Here is an 18,347-nt window from a genome sequence, read left to right on the forward strand (position 1 = left end):
TGCAGGCCTCCTGTCCAATGCCAACACAAACCAGAGGAGAGAATCTCAGAGCAACATCACAGCTCAGATATGCTACAGTCCGCCGCACGCACCCGCTTCACCCCCCACACACACAGACACACACAGCAACTTTAATCAGCTGTGGGGCAAAAAAACCTCCACAGATTTGTTTGTTCTCATTTCTAAACTAATGGCTTCATTTTAATCAATGAACAAAAATGCTATGCCATCAGCAGTGCAGTGCATCAAAGCATCTTTATTGAAGTCATTGCTTGTGATTATCAAGCTCGCCTTTCAAAGCTAATGAACAGAGTATTTATATATACCAGGCCAAGGCCGAATGGTACCTGTGCAACTGAAAAGGTAAAACTCCTGAAATAATGTTCATCTAGCAACCACCCTCATAATTAATTAATTAATCCTCTTATAATTGTTTGGCCCATACAGCATAAAGGGAGGAAATGCTCATCAGTTTTATAATGCCCAGGTGGCATCTTTAACTGCTCTTTGTTGCACAGTTGACAGTTAACACACAGCTTCGCTGTTGAATCCCGGCGAACATAAACTCCATCTTTACTTTGTGGCATCAGCAGAACCAGATTAATCCTCATGCTTTATTTCAGCTTTGTTGCTCATTAAATTTTCATTCTGCAATTCATTTTAAACAGGGAATGCCATTCACATGTAGTTCTTCTGGTAAGGAGTAAGTGTTCTTCTGTTGAACTCTTTCATACTTTGACTTTACTTTTTTCATGAGGTAAGAATGAGTCGCATGCATATAAGGTTAAAAGTAATAGAGGTCATCCGCAGCACAAGATGGCTTCAATGATTCAACAACACGTACCTGGTTGTTGTTTTTTTTTGCTTGTTTGTTTTATTAAACAGGGTGATTGGTCCTAACTGGGTTTAATTGGCCAACATTTAAAAAGGTGCATGCAAGGTAAGAGATCAACGTCATGGAGCAAGTATACTGGGAGAGATCACATCTGTTTTCACTTCAGTGACTGTTCAGGTCTTTACTCAGCATCCTTCTAAATATCCTCGTTAATGCAGCTTTATTAAGCAGAAACAGCCTCGGACACTCAGTCAAGAGCTGCTTTTCAGTCCAGCTCAGCTCAGACATAAAAGTCCAACTTCTAGCTTTCAGAATATCAGAAATTATCTGAAGCAAGCTGCTGAGTCCGACCAAAGCTCACACAGGGACTCTTCTCCAGGGAGCCGTTTTCTGAGCACCCAGGTGTAGTTGCTCTGTTTGTGCTCCCCCGCTTTCCGCAGCAAATACATACTTAAAGGATTTAAGTGCGTAGGATTGCTCATTAGTGTTCATGCTATGATGCGGAACACAATTAACATCTTTCCCATGTGACCAGTCAGGCCATATGGTGCAGTACAGGACACTGGTGCCTATTAGAGCAGAGACATGGTGGACTTTAAACATCTGGATGAGGAGTTGCTTGTTCTCCTCTGGTTTTCAATTGCAAAAAGCTCAAACTAGTAGACTGAGCTCTAAACATATAAATACTGCTTTGTGCAAACAGTAGAACACAAATCAATTGCATTCTTAAATATTTAAGAGTCCAAGTGGAAATGAGGATACTTGCGTGATTAAACTGTAGCCTTTTAACTAGAATCTACATCAACAATGACATCTACTTTTACAAGTAAAATATCTGCTGGACATTTAAGCACCGTCATGGATTTGATGCTCAGCAGTTAAGAAAAAAGAAATCTGAATAAAAACAAACACGTCCAGCAACATCTGCCTAAAGGCTTCACTAATTTACTTCAGTGTTTGTTTTTAAGGGAGAAGATGATGGGAAATGATAACCCAGGTGATCGGCTTCCAATGGAGCCAAGCAGGAAGTCATAAAGAAGGAAAATGTCACCAACGCATGTAGGAAAAGATTATAGTTTTTTTTGGCTCAGCTGATTAAATTAGACATAGTCACTTTGAGAGCTTTCTCCAAAGTATACAAAAAAATGCTTACTTTTTACTTAAAAGCATTTAGCTTTTTTTATGTTTTACATAAAGGCAAATTATTGATTTAACTACACCTCTTTAGCACACTTATAGAAATCTTCTGCATCACAGTTAGATGTTTCAGCTCAAAGACCAAATAAAGATATTATGAATCATTTCAACAAACAATTCACTAATAATGGGGGAAACAAATCTACCTGCCGTGTAAGAAATTGTAACTGCCCCTTTTGTAAAATCATGAAGCAACTGAGGTTAATCACTGTACCACAAGTATTTAGTTCAATTTAACTACCAAGAAACTCGTATATCATTTAATTAGAGAGTGTCTAGCAACATGAAGTGGGGCAAAAGATCTCAAAAAGCAACACACCATGCCCCTAATTTAAAAGAAAAAAAAACCTCATATTCTTCCTCCTGGCTCTGATTGGTTGTTTCTAATCGGGAGTGGTGTATTTCTGCAGATGGCTGTAGGAACACACGAAGGAGGAGAGGAGCTTGATTTTTTCACATACCATACTGTCACAACATGAGGACAGTTTCAACGCTCATAGAAGAAGACACATTTGTTTTTAAAAGATACAAACAGAAGCTTTAGTGGCTCCAAAAAAAGCTAAGCTTTTAGAGCTGCCTAGTAAAAGTTTCCACTTAAATTTGATTGAGGTGTTGTGGTATGACCTTAAATACCACTACTTAAAAAAACAATTCTGAAGAAGTGCAGACTGGGAATCATTCACTCATTGACACTTTTTGTAAGCCAGATGATTAAAATTTGCTTCATGATCTGAAACATTCATGTGTGACAAAAAGTTGTGTTTTATTTACAGTGATTTTTTTTTTACTCTAAATCTGAAAGCAATTCCAAGTCAGCTTTCAAATTTACATGTAGAGATACACTGTACTCTTAGACGTCGTCTAACCTGCTCACCTGCAAGCATTTTTCACATTCAAAAGCTCAAAAGCTTTACAGAAACAACCCAGGAACACACCTGTTCTTGTGAACTGAATGCATTAGAAGAAAAACCCTGTCAAGTTAACTCCTTGAAAAGGAAAGAAAGATCAGTGACACACCTGTAAAAGATATCCTTCGCACAACAATGAAGCACCTGCACAAAAACGTCAATACGAGGTGGTTTCATTGCAAACACAAAAGGCGAGCTTTTTTACTCTTTGAACATGTCAAGGTTTCTGTGTGTGGAAGGAAACCTGAGTAAAAATAGAAAGGCATAATGTTACTTTGCTGTCCTCCCACGGAAAAAAATGAACATAAATAATGAAAAATCATCTATAAATATTTCAAAGAGGGGTTGAAAGAGCATGCGAGGGCTTTTTGGAGAACCCTAATAGCAAATGAAGGCAGATATTAGCTACAGATACTGTGTGCAACAGCTTCAGGTTTCAGTCATCTCCTATTTGCATAGTCAAAACCTGGCCTTGGTAACCTCGACTAACAATGGCCCAGTGGAACATATCCCGGCATCATCTTAAGAACTACACCAAAAACAGCCTAAACAACTTACATGTCCATGGTTTATGAAGCCATGTTTCTTGGCAATTTGGTCAGCTTCCTCCGGACCGCCGGGTATGTGGACCGCCCATGTGTTGGTGTAGACCTTGTTACCCAGAGCCGATCCAAACCCGGACACCAGCAGCACAAACACAGCCCCGATTAGCAGCTGCAGCAGCCTGAGGCCTATGGAGGGAGATGGAGGCCCAGAAGCCATGGGTTCTCCTAAAGCAAGACAGTCACGGACCGAAGCAGCTCTCCAACAGGCTGGGGCTGCTTACAGCACATGCAGGTGCACAGGAAGTCGAAGGCAGCGAGAGTCGCAGCTCACCTGGAGAGAAACAAAAGAAGACGGGAAACCACGAAGCATTAAAACCAATGTACAAGTTCCAAAACAGCAAGCTGGACTGAATCCAGTATGAACAAAGAAGATTTATCACCCCGTGTTAACAAAAATGTAGGAGGAAGAAAACAGAAGAACAAGAAAAAAGATAAAAATCACCTCTTCCTTGATTTAAATATAGAAAGAGCTGAAAACACGACAGCTGCTGATTTTAAGAAACCGGCTGCTATGTTCATCTTAGATGTATGTGTTTCTATGAGCAAATAATATAAAGTTAGATATAAAAAAGAACCATTTAAAACATACAGCATCAAATGTATGTAGATGCATTTAAGATAGACTGCATCTTAAATATTATTTGAACATTTCGTCTCTGAAGTACAAAAAAAACAAAAAACATTAAGACAGATTTAAGATATACTAGATTAAATGTATTAAAATATATTAAAAGGTATACTGTGTCTTTAATTTTTCTAATTGCATTTCACTGCATTTACTTAGTATATCTTTACTTAAATACATGTGCAACTACCTAAGATATAACTGCGTTTTACTTGTATGGTATATCTGAAATTTTTTTTATTCTTGAGCAGAGATAACATATTTAGGACACAAGGTTTTCTAAATGTTTAAAAATACCAAAACTCCCTGCTTTCCTACCTTGTATCTTATGGTATTTACTTTATTTTTGCACAAAAAGGAAACATTAAGCTAGATTAAAGTAGAAGACAAACTGTCTCAACTGTTCACATCACAAATCTTTATGCCGATACATTTTTTATTGTTTGTGCTTCATATTATCATTTTAATGCAGCTGCCATCAGACTCCAATGCAACCAGCTTACAGTTCTGGAGTGACCTGGACTGCACTGGTCACTCCAGTGTTGTGTGTGTTGCATGCAACAACGCATGCAACACACACAACATGCTGCATGCAGCAACGCGAAATAAAATAAATGTTTAATAAAATGCTTACATTTTTAATAAACATTTAATTTATTATTTACCATTAAATCATTCAAACACAAGCTTATGCTTACACAGATCTGTTGGCCACGTAGTCTGGATGATAATCTCCTGCTTCCATGCTGTCTGCTAATTGTAAAATCTCTCCGAAGAGCTCACAGGAAAACTTATTACAAAGGCTGCCACAAAAATCAGGCGGCACTAGTGGAGTTCAACAGATCCATGTAAGCCCCGCCCATAGCTCCGCCCCTCAACTTGACAGATAAAATTGTGTCATGGTGAAGCTGCAGAACAAGAAACTAGGAATAATTAAATACATTTAATTAATAATTTGCATCAGCTATCATAAGTCTACATTTTAATGATAATACATCAGTTGTATGTTTATCTATTTTAGTTTAGTTTAGTTTATTTCAGACAAACCTTTCACCGACAGTGTAAACGACACAAAGTACATAATATATTTCTTTTTAAAAAAAAAAAAAAAAAAAACAATAAAAAAACAAAACACATCACATCGGTGATTATGAGTCTGAAAAGGAGTATGCTGAAGTATAACTTATGTAGTCATACCCCTTTTCCAGCTGTAATTTATTACAGTATTTTCAATGTCCGATATCCTTTCTGACAAAGGAAATAATAAGTATAATAAGATTTCCTCAGCTAGATGAAAATAGTGTATACACACACATGCACATCTGTACACATGCATATATATATATTTACATACACAAACATATATACGTACATACACCCATATACACACCCATCTGCTTATAGACAAAATACACTGTTATTTTCATACCTTTATATATTTACCCACACCTGCGCCGACATGCCACCTACTTGATGACATCCTACCTAAAGTTTTGGTTCCCAACCAGAATTATCCCCCTTGTTCTTCCTTATAACTTTGAATAATAGCTGCCTTGAGACCTTTCTTAAAATGTTTCATACTTGGACTTTGCTTCAGCTCTTTAGAGAGTTTGTTCCAGATCCTCACACCAACCCCCGAAATGCACAATGTTTTCATTGTTGTACGAGCCTTCAAGGTTCTGAAGTTAAGGTTTTCTCTATAGTCATATCCCCCCACTCTATCGGAAAATAATTGTTGAATCTTTTCTGGCAATATTTTATTTCTGACTTTAAACATAATCTGTGCAGTTTGAAACTCTACTAAATCAGTGAATTTCAATAAATAAGAATCTATAAATAGATTGTGGGTATGACAGTAAAAATCAACCTTATGAACTAAACGAATGGCTCTTTTTTGTAATGTGCATAATGGTTGTAGTAACGTTCTGTAAGTATTGCCCCAAATTTCTACACAGTAACTTAGGTAAGGTAAAATAAGTGAGCAGTACAGAATGTATAGGGCAGAGGAGTTTAAATATTTTCTAGCATTAGCAAGGACTGCAATACTTCTTACCAATTTAGATTGGACATATCTTATATGAGGTTTCCAACAGATCTTGTTTTGGATCAGTACTCCCAAAAACCTAATTTCAGTCACTCTCTCCACAATCATATTATCAATTTGTATTATTAAATCACTCTTCTCTTTACACTTACCGAACAGCATAAACTTTGTTTTATCTAAATTTAGTGACAATTTGTTAATATTAAACCACTCCTTCAGTTTACATAAGTCTTGATTCATTTCAAACAACATCTTTCTTAAATCTTCACCCGTGCCAAAGATGGTTGAGTCATCAGCAAATAATATATATATATTTAAATATATATTTAAATATATATTTTATGGTACATTTAACTAATGTCTTAATGAAGAATTTATTTATTTATTTTTGTCCCTCTTGGCCCTCCATAGATAGACAGTGTGTGTTATAGACAAAATGGGACTTCCTCCATCAAGGCTTTCTGCTTTAATATTGCTAGTAAACACTGCTGGGGCATAACTTTTATTTTGAAGATCAGAAACCAGGATTTCAAGGAAGTTAGCTTTTAAGAAGCGCTGTTCTGCTGAGATAAAGCTGAAAACTAAAACTCCAAAGAATGGACGAAGCGTGCAATTACAAAATAGAGCAGCAGTCACATGCTTCTTTTGTCTATTGCTTATATTTGATCCCAGCCTTTCATGTGGTCCAAAGTCCTGAGTCTGTCGCATGCATTGGTATGAAAGTCGAATAAAATGTGACATAACCAGTTAGAAAACATTAGACAAATATAGAATTTAGGATCACAAAGTGGCCTGGGTGTGATTATATGAGAGAAAAAAAACTTTTTAAATGCAAAATACATGTAAATGTACTTAAGACACACCAGATGTTAAACGAATCACATAACTTACAGTATTTACTTATTTGTTTTTGATCAATCAATCAAAAAAAAAAAAAAAAAAACTAAAGTTCCCAAACAGCAGGTTTGAGGAGCCCAGCTACGAACAGCCATTTAACAATTCGGCATGACGCAGTGAGCGGGACGTCTGGAGAGGACCTGATACTGTGGTCAGGCACACGGCTGCAAATTTAGGCCTCCAAACTCCCACGGGACGTTACTGTCAACGAAGGTTGCAAAAGAAAAATGCTTAGGTAGACCGAGTTGGCAACAGAGGTGGAGGAGTGTGGTTGGAAAGCAGGACCACACCCTTGATGCTGAGGGATAACAACAGAGTCCGTTTCAGTAGGAAGTGAAGTAGCCTCTCGAGGGTGAACGCCTCAGGCAGCAGTGGCAGCTACTGAAAAGGCTGCAGCCAAGGACGGCACATAAAAAGCAGTGGAGAGACATTTTTTCACAAAGTAGAAATTTTTAGTGCTTCCACTTTTCTTTTTTTGTAGCATGCTGCAAGATAGCCTCCCACTATAAACAAAGATGGAAAACCCAATTCCCCATTTTAGGTTTCTGCTACCAGGTTTGTACCCAGACACAAATCTTAGCTTGTTGTTTAATTGCTTTCTGACACACGTCTGCAGTAATGCTGTGGGGTCAGCTTTATTGTCTGTTGAGACTATTATCCCTCATGCTAACTGCTGTGCCACCGAATGAACTAGACCTCACTGAGCACAATGCTCCTATTGTGCGGTTCCCTCTCCGTGCAGTTATACGAGATCTCCAGTGGTGTCTATGGCGGAGCCACTGCTCTCACCTATTTCTTTTTCTTTTTACTCAGGTGTTATAAGCAATATAGTCACTTCTCCCATGTAAGCCATTGTGTTAGCCTCGGGAAGGGCAAACAAGCTCTTGAAGATTTCCCATGATGATATGTTGCAATGAAAGAATAATGTGCTTAGATGCAGCGGCGGCTCATTTTTCTCTCGTCTTATAAAAACCTGTTATTTCAAATTAAAAACACAGGAGCATTTCAGTGTAGGGGTAATTAGGGGCAATTAGAATAAAAATGCGATCGCTTCACATCTCTAAAACCAAATGCAGTACATTTTCAAGGGCAGATTGAAGCAGGATGTTCCTTTAAGGTCTGACTTGCTGATTGAGGATTGGACAGATTCTGATTTTCTCCCTTAAGGAATACATAGGAATTGCAACATCATCCCCATTTATGAAGCTCACACCCCCAACAGGCAGATTATTTTAATCAAACTAAATAAAAGTGCCTTGAAGAACACGCATTTAGTTGATGTGCTTCTGTTACGAATGGTGGGAGTTCTTAGTTTTGTTGCATTCAAACAAACAGGAATATTTAAATTTTTCAGTATCTGATTTGCCTCTCATTTACCAGTGTCTATCAGTTGAAAAATCAGCTTATTCAGATTTCTGACTGGTTAATCAGTGCATCACTAATATCAAGCAAATAACTGACGATTGTTTATTCAGAAAATATTTGACTCAGTGACGGTTGGATCAGCATCATAAAAACACATTTGCCTAGTTGAAAGACGAAAAAAAGTTAATACCACCATTAAATCTTAGAATATTGCTTAACGGTAGCACGTGGCTTATCTTGTGCTTGCTACACAGGGCCAACAAACAAGTGTTAACACACACTGTGGAAACAGCTGATCTGACCGACTCCTTGGCTGGCACAGATAACACATCAGCTAAAACATCTGCTCTTTTACTCTTCCATGGATCAGAGCAGACCTTCCCATCCAGTGACATGTTGTTCGCCTTTATTGGTGCGCAATAAAGAAAAATCCCGATAACGTGGGTTGGTTTCAAAGCACTAAAATGAAATTTCAAACCATTTTATAACCAAAATAAAAAGATGAAAACATCCTGAGATGTCCATTAGCAAAGTGAGAAGTTAGTGTCTTAACCTGCAATGTAAATTTCCTTCAGTAGATTATGAGGCAACTATCCACAGCAAATACCAGTCAAACAGGTCAACCTGTTTCTGTCCCAGAAAGACGGGCTGCTAATCCAAGTCAGGCTTTACAAATGCCAACATTTTATTCTATAAATAGCTTCCAAGAGAGACAAATCTACCTATGTCATGTTGAGGCAACAGGAAAAAAAACACCTCAAATTGACACTATATCAAAGATTTATAAATCAAATCTTTACAAACATCAGGTTCCAAAGAGGCTACAGTACAGAGAGAAACCTATCAAAAAGTCTGTGTGTATAACTCACTCAGTTTTGTCCTCTGTCCTTTGGTGCAACAAGCAAACAGAGTGTGAATGTTCTCCAGGCTTTTGTTTGATTTTCAGACACACGCTGACATTTAACTGCAGAAGCCTGTGACCTCATCAGAGCAGCTAACCACTCAGTTTCCTTAACGTCAGCCTAAATAACCGCACACCCCACGGCCAACAGACCGCCAAACTCCTGCAAGAGACGCTAGAGGAGTCAACATTCGCCACATTTAGCGTCTTTAGGCTCCCTGAAGTAAATTACAGCGCAGGTCAGAGTCTGACAATGCGTTGAAACGATATTATAATTAGCCAAGAATCATTAAACCCCAGCAGATAACTGTGACCTCATTACCGATCTCATCAGGACAGTTTTGGTAAGGAAGCAGTTTTTACACCTCATTGGTTTATTGTTTATGTCCTGATGATATTAAAAAAATAAAATAAAATAAAAACTCCAGCGGGTTTAGCCAACATGACCTTTAACAAGTTATTCTAAGTCCGCAATTACTGTCGGCCCGCTCACTGAGACACACAAACTACGTTCTCCGCAGTCAAAAACTCTCCAGAGTGTTTTAGAGATAATAGGCTGCGAGTGTAGCCAAGGGCTGAATTATGAATATAATACATGAATGAATATAACAAGGACAGCGCATATTAGCCTATGCAAAATTTGTGGTTTGTTTATTGGACCAACATACAAATGAGCAATTTATTTATTCACAGCAAGTCACTTTATAATTAGCATTGCAGGTGTTACGTAACCAGAGGAGCCCCTATTATCTGAAAAATCCTTAATTAGTTCCAATTAAATGTGAAAATCCAGCTTCCAGTTTCAATTAAAGTAAAAAAAAAAAAATCTTCCGTCTCACAGAATGCACACAAACATTTTAAGGAAAACACACAGCACAATCTCACTGATTTGATTAAAAACAGAAAGGATCAACTGATATTACTGCTGCTAAAATGAGTCTGTGCTTAAAAAATACTAGTCATTATTTAAGCCGCATAGTTTATTGAATAACTATCATAAGCACCAAATTAAGGTGTGCAAAACCGAAAATGTAAAAGACCAGGTTAATGATTTAAAGTCCAATAAATGCTAATAATGGGTCCGTTTACTCAGATGGAACTTCCTGCTGCTACAGCAGAGCAGACTGAGGATTTCCTTTCTCTTCCTCTGCAATGATGGCAAAGGGTATGACAAGTGAAGAAACAGTGGGTTGGTGGCAACTCATATCAATACAACAATTTTTCATAGTTGTATCTCAATTGCATGCTTTCCTAATATGGCACAGCTCTAGTTATATTTTTTATAACATACATTTTAGAGAAATGCATGGAATAAAGTAAATGTAATTTTAAAACAAAGTTTCCTAAATAAGAAGGATGGATGGCTCTTAATTTCCATTTCATGACTGTAATTTTTTTCTTTTTTACCACAAATAATTTTAAACAACCAAATTTGTATTTTATATGAGTAAAGGGTAAGTGTACAACTGACCAGCAGTGCACAGCAGCAGGTAACACTAACCCTTCCTCATGGCTAAGAAAACTCTACATTTTCTCCTGCATCCCATAAAAAATAATCTTGACCTTTGGAAGTCTTAATGTGTAACTTTATAAACTTCCTGCCTAACAATAAAGCTGACTCTGAAACCGAAGATCACCGTCGCTAAGCAATCGTTCTCAGACTGCGTCAGAAAAGCCCGAGCGGAATAGGACATAAAAAGCTTGTAGACGCTGGAAGGCAGCAGGTCTGGAACCAAATGACTTCCAGTAAGGCGTTATCAGAAGTGACAGGAGCACAGCCCAGAAGAAGATGCTTGTTTGTATCTTTGTTGGAGAAAGTCCCCGGAGGGCAAAGACGTCATCTGCAACAGTCACATCATTTCTAAGAAGAGTAACAGCAGCTCTACTCCTTTTTGTCAAACATGCCTGATTAAAGACGACGATAAGACGAGTTTTCGATGGGATTCCTTTTAAACGGAGAGGCTGCAGGGGCTTGGGGAATGCTGACTGAGTGCAACAAGAACTGAAGACATGAGGAGTAGTACTAGACGGCAAAACAGCGCCAACATTTCAGACTGAACTTTATTTTTAAACATCAGAAGGCACAAATGCAACAGTCTTTATTGAAGATACCAATAAAGACTGCTTGCTGTCTAAAAAAAGTTTTAAATATTTGTATTATTTCAAACCGATATATTTTATATACCGGAAAAAAAAAAAAAAACTATTTAAATGTTGGAAACAAAAACCCAAGTCTCCCACATGTTTTCCTTGCTTGTAACAACAGGGACAAGTTTGGAAGCACAACAACAGTCTTGGTGTTTAAACGAAAGAACAATAGTAACGCGGTTTTAAAACCGCAGTTGTTGAGCTATGTGAGCAGCAGACTGCAGGCTGACTGCCGGACCAGACAGCCCAGCTACTTAGCAAGCTTTGTAAAATATATAAAGGGGAAAACAGAAAAAACTAAATCTGAGCAATACACACTTTAAAAAAAGCTTTCCTACATTTATTTTGGCTTAAATCAATGCATTAAAATAATTTTAAAAAATGATAGAGATAACACTATTATAACTTAAATACAGTAATGTTACAGCATAAGAAGAACTCGGCGCACCAAAATTGCTTATTTTTCCTGTTAGAATTTTTTTTTACTTGTTAGTATTTTCAATATGCAACAGTTAATCACCAGGTAAAATAGAGCAACGTGTCTGATGGACATCAACAAATTGCTGCAACTCCGAGTCTCACTTTGGCTCCTGAAATGTGAAGGTCATCTGGAGAAAATGGGAGGAGGATGTGTGGTTCCGATGCAGAGTTCTACATTTTGTGGCTGCCTGTGAACAGCAAGAGCTCTGGTGGAAACGCTGCTCATGTGACATCGCTCTCCTTGTTATAACAAGAGTTAATAAAACTCTCAAAGACACAGGGTTCAGCTCTTAGCGGAAACAATCCCTCGTTCATATTTATATGTAAATACTGCGACCTGTTTTTGTCCTGTACTGAGAGGCTTCATGGTTTCTGGGATAAATACTTCATTATGTGAATTTTTGTGTTTGTTTTTACCTACTGCATGTCAGTGGGTTTCACAGTTTTCTGTGATTATCCATAATGACCACCAGCCGAAAATGTTTGAAATTACAGTACAAGACATAAACACAACAGGAGATCACTTCTCATAATGTACCAATGCAGCAACAACCCTGACACCTAGTATCAAGAGAAAGAAATCACCAGAAACTAATGCCTTAACCTCCTCCCCTATGGATTTAAAACAACCAGATTTATCTTCGTTACTTTATAAAGTTCCCTGAAAGAGGAATCCCGCTGTCCCCGAAAAATGCACACGGAGCACCAACAAAAGTCTGCTGAGAGCTGAGCCAAACTGCAGCACAAAATGGGAAGAGCCAAACTTCTCTCTCTCGATCTGGCCCCGAAACGCTCAAAATATCAATATTTACCAGATTAAGTTGCAGGGCTTGGATTTCTCGCCCCCTGTTGCGAGTTCTCCGTGGGGTTGACTCACCTCAGTCCTCCAGTTCGCCACAACAACACGGAGTCACAGTTTGGCTCGGAGCTGCGGCTGGAGCTGATCCGATGATGATGAGGATGGAGATGATGACTCCTCCGCTTGACAAATATGTCTGAAACTGTAGCGCTCAGTGATCAACGCAAACTTGACGCCACGCTGCTCCTTCTCACATGTGCCTCCCCCCCCCACCCCTTCTTTTTTTTACCCCTCTTTCCTCCCTCCTCTTATCTACTTCTGACGATCGTTTCACAATTGTTTTTTTAGGGACACAAACCGATTTAGCAGCGCGGATCGGAAGCAGCAGTTTTCCTACCGTCCGCACGAACAACCACAGAAACCGGACGCGGCGTAGTCGACGTAGCCTCCGTTTATGTGTGTGACCCCCCCCCCCCCCCCCCTCCTTTTGGGAGAACACCACAAACTGACAACAGCGTAGTCAATAATCCGTTGCCTGCTCCTAAGTGTCAGGGTTTCGGCGTAACTGGGGGCAGCTGGCTCGGTGAAAGTCGGCAGCCCGACCAGAACAAATCAAACACAACAAGCTAAAGCAAACGGTAAACTTACCAACGGCTCAACTTACCAGCTTCCTTTTACATCCTGCTCGATCCTGCGGCTTATTGTCTCACACTGCGGCGTTAAATCCGACGACGACACGGCGAAACGACGGAAGAAGGCGTGAAAGACAACTGCTGATGATAAACAGTCATGATACCCCTCCGGTGTACCACTGAGTGGTCGGTACAAGCCCCAGGAAATACGTCAGGATCATGGACAAAGTGGAGACGTTTGAGCAACACCTCCTCATGGAGCAGCAGCGCTGCTGCATCTCCACCTGCTGATCACAGGGGGAACTGCACCACGGGTGTGTCGCTCGAAACGGAGCTGACGCTCGCCGCCGGTTCCGAAAAGATGGGAACCGGCTCCCATTTCGTTCGCGTTATTTGTTATTTCAAGGCTTGCCCAAGGTTGAATGAAATCCTAAAAAATAGATTGATTTGGCGGCCCGCCTGTAAACAAGGCAATCATTAGGTAGCCACCAATGCGTCATTACATGTAAAATGTATTTTAGAGTTTACAAGGGAGCAGACATAAATTAGTCTCCCTTTTGCCAATAATTAGCATATTTATTCATGCCAGCGCATATTTTTTTTAATAATTCAGTTTTTCCCCTAAATTGCAATGATAATAAAACAATAAAATGTCACTATTTTATGTAATAATGTTATTTCGTGTAAACTTTGTATTTCACTCCATTTACATTCATTCTTTAAGAAAGTCCTGCCTGTTATTGCTACTGATCTGATCCAAATAGTAAACTCATCGCTCTCATCAGGCGTTTTCCCCCAGGCTTTGAAAACAGCAGTAATCAAACCACTTATAAAAAAGAACAATCTGGACAAATCACTAATGCAGAATTACAGGCCGATCTCCAACCTCCCATTCATCAGCAAAGTTATTGAAAAAGCTGTGTGTAAACAATTAACTAGCTTCCTAACTATAACCAACCTCTTTGACTCCTTCCAGTCTGGTTTTCGTGCTCACCACAGCACAGAGACCGCCCTCGTAAAAGTGTTTAATGACATCCATATAAATACGGACTGTGGGAGAACCACAGTGCTGGTTCTGTTGGACCTCAGTGCAGCTTTTGACACTGTTGACCTTGACATATTACTGAATCGACTGGAGAGTTGGGTCGGACTCTCCGGACCAGTGCTAAACTGGTTTGAATCCTACATAAAGAACAGGGATTTCTTTGTTTCAATTGAAAACTTTTCATCAAAGAGGTCAAAGGTCACATGTGGGGTACCCCAAGGTTCAATCCTAGGACCCCTTTTATTCAATATTTATATGCTCCCACTAGCTCAGGTTATAACAGGAAATAATATTAGCTACCATAACTATGCAGATGACACACAGCTCTACATTACGATGTCACCAGGTGACTCAGAGCCCATCCAATCACTGAACAGATGCTTAGAACAGATAAATGTGTGGATGTGCCAAAACTTTCTCCAGCTGAACAGAAACAAAACTGAAATTATTATTTTTGGACCTAAAGAGGAACGATCTAGAGTCAATGCACAGCTTCAGTTATTACAACTGAAAACCAGCGATCAGCCCGAAACCTGGGAATAGTGATGAACTCTGACCTGAACCTCCAGAGCCACATAAAGACAGTTACAAAGTCGGCCTTCTATCACCTGAAGAACATTTCCAGGATTAAAGGACTAATGTCTCAGCCAGATCTAGAGAAACTCATCCATGCGTTCATCTTCAGTCGTATTGATTATTGCAACAACGTCTTCACAGGTCTGTCCAACAAATCAATCAAACAGCTGCAGGTGATCCAGAATGCTGCTGCTCGCGTTCTCACTAAAACCAGGAAGATAGAGCACATAACACCAGTTTTAAAGTCCCTCCACTGGCTCCCTGTAGCTCAAAGAATAGACTTTAAAATACTGTTGTTAGTTTATAAATCACTGAACGGCTTAGCACCACAATATATTAAAGATATGCTGTTGTTGTATCAACCTTCCAGACCTCTCAGGTCTTCCGGTGCTGGTCTGCTCTGCATCCCCAGAACCAGAACCAAACGAGGAGAAGCAGCTTTCAGCATCTATGCACCACAAATTTGGAACAAACTTCCAGAAAACTGTAAAACAGCTGAAACACTGACTTCCTTTAAATCTCAACTGAAAACCGACCTGTTTAGAATTGTATTTGAAATGTAATCAATTACAAATTTATTGATGTAACTTGACTTAATGATTGATTCTATATTGCATTGTGTTTCTGTGTTTGTAATGATGTAAAGCACTTTGAAATGTCTTGCTGCTGAAATGTGCTATACAAATAAAATTTGATTGATTGATTGATTGATTGATTATGTTTCCGTTTTTTCCAAAGAAATACGACAGAATTTGAGTCAAGTTGCCTATGTTTGCACATTGTGTGTTTCAGTCAACAATAAATAGATTACAGTGGTCACCCAATTTAATCAATCCTCCTCTTTCACCACTTTGCAGCCTCATTTTGTACCCAAATGTTGGTATTTTGCCCATTTGACAGGTTATGCCCTTAGAGGTTTAATATTTTTTGCTGTGTTTGATTAGTCTCAGAAGCTGGAGCTCAAATCTGAACACCGTCGCACCCGAGTTATTCTAGTAGCAGTTTAAATAAAGAATGGGACTTGCCATTTGTTGTGGCTTTGGAAAAAATACAAATTCAGGAACTTTTGATTAATAGAAATAGTGTAGAACTGGAGTGTACCATCCTTTGTCTTTAAACAGCCCTCACATGTGCCGCCCTCAATTGGAGTGGTGCCCTAGTCAGTGAGCCATATCACTCATGTTCAAAGTCACCATTGGTTGGCGCTTGGAAATTCCCACTTTATGGTACAAATGGAACGCAGTGCAAGTGCGGAGCCATTTGCAGGCTTAGTTAGTGAATGGAATCAAATGATCCGGTTCCAGGAGAAGAGCTGAAATTCTACATGAGAGGTTTCATCTGACATGCAGGCTGTGTGAGTCAGGCTGATGCCAGCCAGCCAGACGGCCAATTTATCGTGGGGAAAAAACATGCACTAAAGAACCAGTAAGCAGACTGTATGCCAACAAGCATCATCCTGACTGAGAAAATTGTTCCCAGCATGAAAGGATTATGAATCGGCTCACCGGGCTCATCCCCAAGGTCAGGAGACCCCTGCAGCTCGCAGCCTCTCTTTGAAGTGATTAACAGTTCTTGCTTAATAAATCAATCAAACCCCTGCAAACAAGCACTAATTTATGACATGTTTATTTTAAGCTGCGAATAAATTAAACAAATAAAAAAAATAGTAATAAAAGTGCATCAAAACATTAAAAAGGCAGCAACTCTTATAGAAAGTCCAACAAAAAGTACATCAATAAAATCTGAACCCAGAGTTTGTTTTTCTTCAAAATGAAGGTTTTTTTTGCACAGTTAGCTGCCTGTTCTAAAATTGATAAATGCCAGAACAAAGCTAGATTTTCTATGTCGCAGAGTTTTTTGATAGTATGATTAAACTTGACTTTAATTTGAAATATGCACCATCTGGGTCGTCCCTGCAGCCAACTCTGAACTGGTTCCCATCCGTGAGGCCACCTGTGTTGCATCTTTTTAATTCATTTCATCCATTTCATTCGCCACCATCGCTCCGCTTGTCTCTGTTGGATCGATTAAATAATGATACACAATGCCAAGAAGAGAAAGGGGGTGATTGAAGTGTATTAACATCATAACTGGATTTATTTCAGCTCAAGCAGAATAAAAGTCTCGGTGTAGGATTTTGAGTGAAGGAATTTAATCTCCTATTGCTAAATTAAATTTTTGGCCTTGATTTGTGCCAAACTAGCTTGAACATGTTTTAAATGTTAATTCATCTTCTTTACCTCTCCTTTATTCTATGACCGACCATCTGTAGTCATGAACTGAGTCTTCAATGGTCCTTGCACAAGAAAGTGAGTGTTTCCGTGGTCTCTTTAGACCAATGACAAAAAAGTTAACCTTTTTCTTCAGTGAGTTTTTCCCATGTTCACTAAGGAGGACAGCATGTGCTTAGACTTTGTAATATGTGTATGACAAGTGTGTATTGTGTTAAAACCACATAAAGTGTCCTCAAATTGTGTCATTTTCAAATTTTGTTCAGTTCAATGAAAAATGTAGCTGTGTTCCCAACTCCCTGTTCTGTCCATTTTGCAGCCCTCCTTACTTCCCCACTCTTTAACTTCATGATATAAAAATATGTTGCGTATATATAGCCTCTGGTGCTAAAGAAAAGGTTTCTAAAAAGGAGACATCACTAAATTCAATGATATATACACATAATTAGGTTCATAATTAGAACAATTTGTCATTAGAAGATCACCATAAACAGACTCCCACACTAAAACAGGTTCTTTTGAGCCTCCAGCTATCGAATATTTTCCTGGAGCTCTGCCAGCAAATTAGGTTACAGCAGCATCTTCACCCCCTTTAGCTACTGTACATCATCATCCTCACTTCAACAACTACAGCGTCTTAAACAGGTTCCTCTCCAGTCCTGGATCGTGCATGTATCCCTGCTCCGACTGATCTGTGTGAAATAGTCGACTTAATTCCAAAGCTGTTCCCCGATTCTGCAGGAGCCTGCTGCTAATCACCTACTATTTGAGTTAAAAGTTTTAAGTTTCTCTGCACTTCCAGTGGTCTGCCAGTAGGTGGAACTGAATGGAGTGACCGACTAAAGTTCATTGAAGTGGTCAGTTACCTATTAACCGTCATAAACTGCTTTAGAAAATTGACTTTTGAATGTAGCTGCAACTACATTAAATGAGTAAAAATAAGATCTGAATTTGGATAACATACAATTAGATGTATTAAAACTCATTAAGTACGATGGTTTAATTAACACAAAGCTTTACAGAAGATCTAACCTCATTAACGCCTCCAGCTGGCTGTTT

At 39.0% G+C, this 18,347-nt stretch overlaps 1 protein-coding gene across 4 annotated transcripts in view; it reads right to left on the reverse strand.

Annotated features, from left to right (window-relative positions):
• LOC102222459 (furin-1-like) overlaps positions 1-13,646 on the reverse strand; it is an 86,890-nt gene extending 73,244 nt beyond the window's left edge. The window contains exons 1-2 of one of the 4 annotated variants that reach the window (XM_023332001.1): positions 13,469-13,646; positions 3,499-3,816 (exon numbers count right to left, since the gene is read on the reverse strand). In XM_023332001.1, the coding sequence (XP_023187769.1) occupies positions 3,499-3,702 (204 nt within the window). In that variant the 5' untranslated portion in view covers positions 3,703-3,816; positions 13,469-13,646. Of the gene's footprint in view, positions 1-3,498; positions 3,817-4,868; positions 4,953-9,345; positions 9,406-12,882; positions 13,056-13,468 lie in introns of those variants that run through there. The other 3 variants (XM_023332003.1, XM_023332002.1, XM_023332005.1) reach the window with 3 other exon arrangements.
• Between the last annotated feature and the right edge of the window lie 4,701 nt (positions 13,647-18,347).

Source organism: Xiphophorus maculatus, chromosome 4 (genome assembly GCF_002775205.1).
Source record: "Xiphophorus maculatus strain JP 163 A chromosome 4, X_maculatus-5.0-male, whole genome shotgun sequence".
Lineage (NCBI taxonomy): Eukaryota > Metazoa > Chordata > Actinopteri > Cyprinodontiformes > Poeciliidae > Xiphophorus > Xiphophorus maculatus.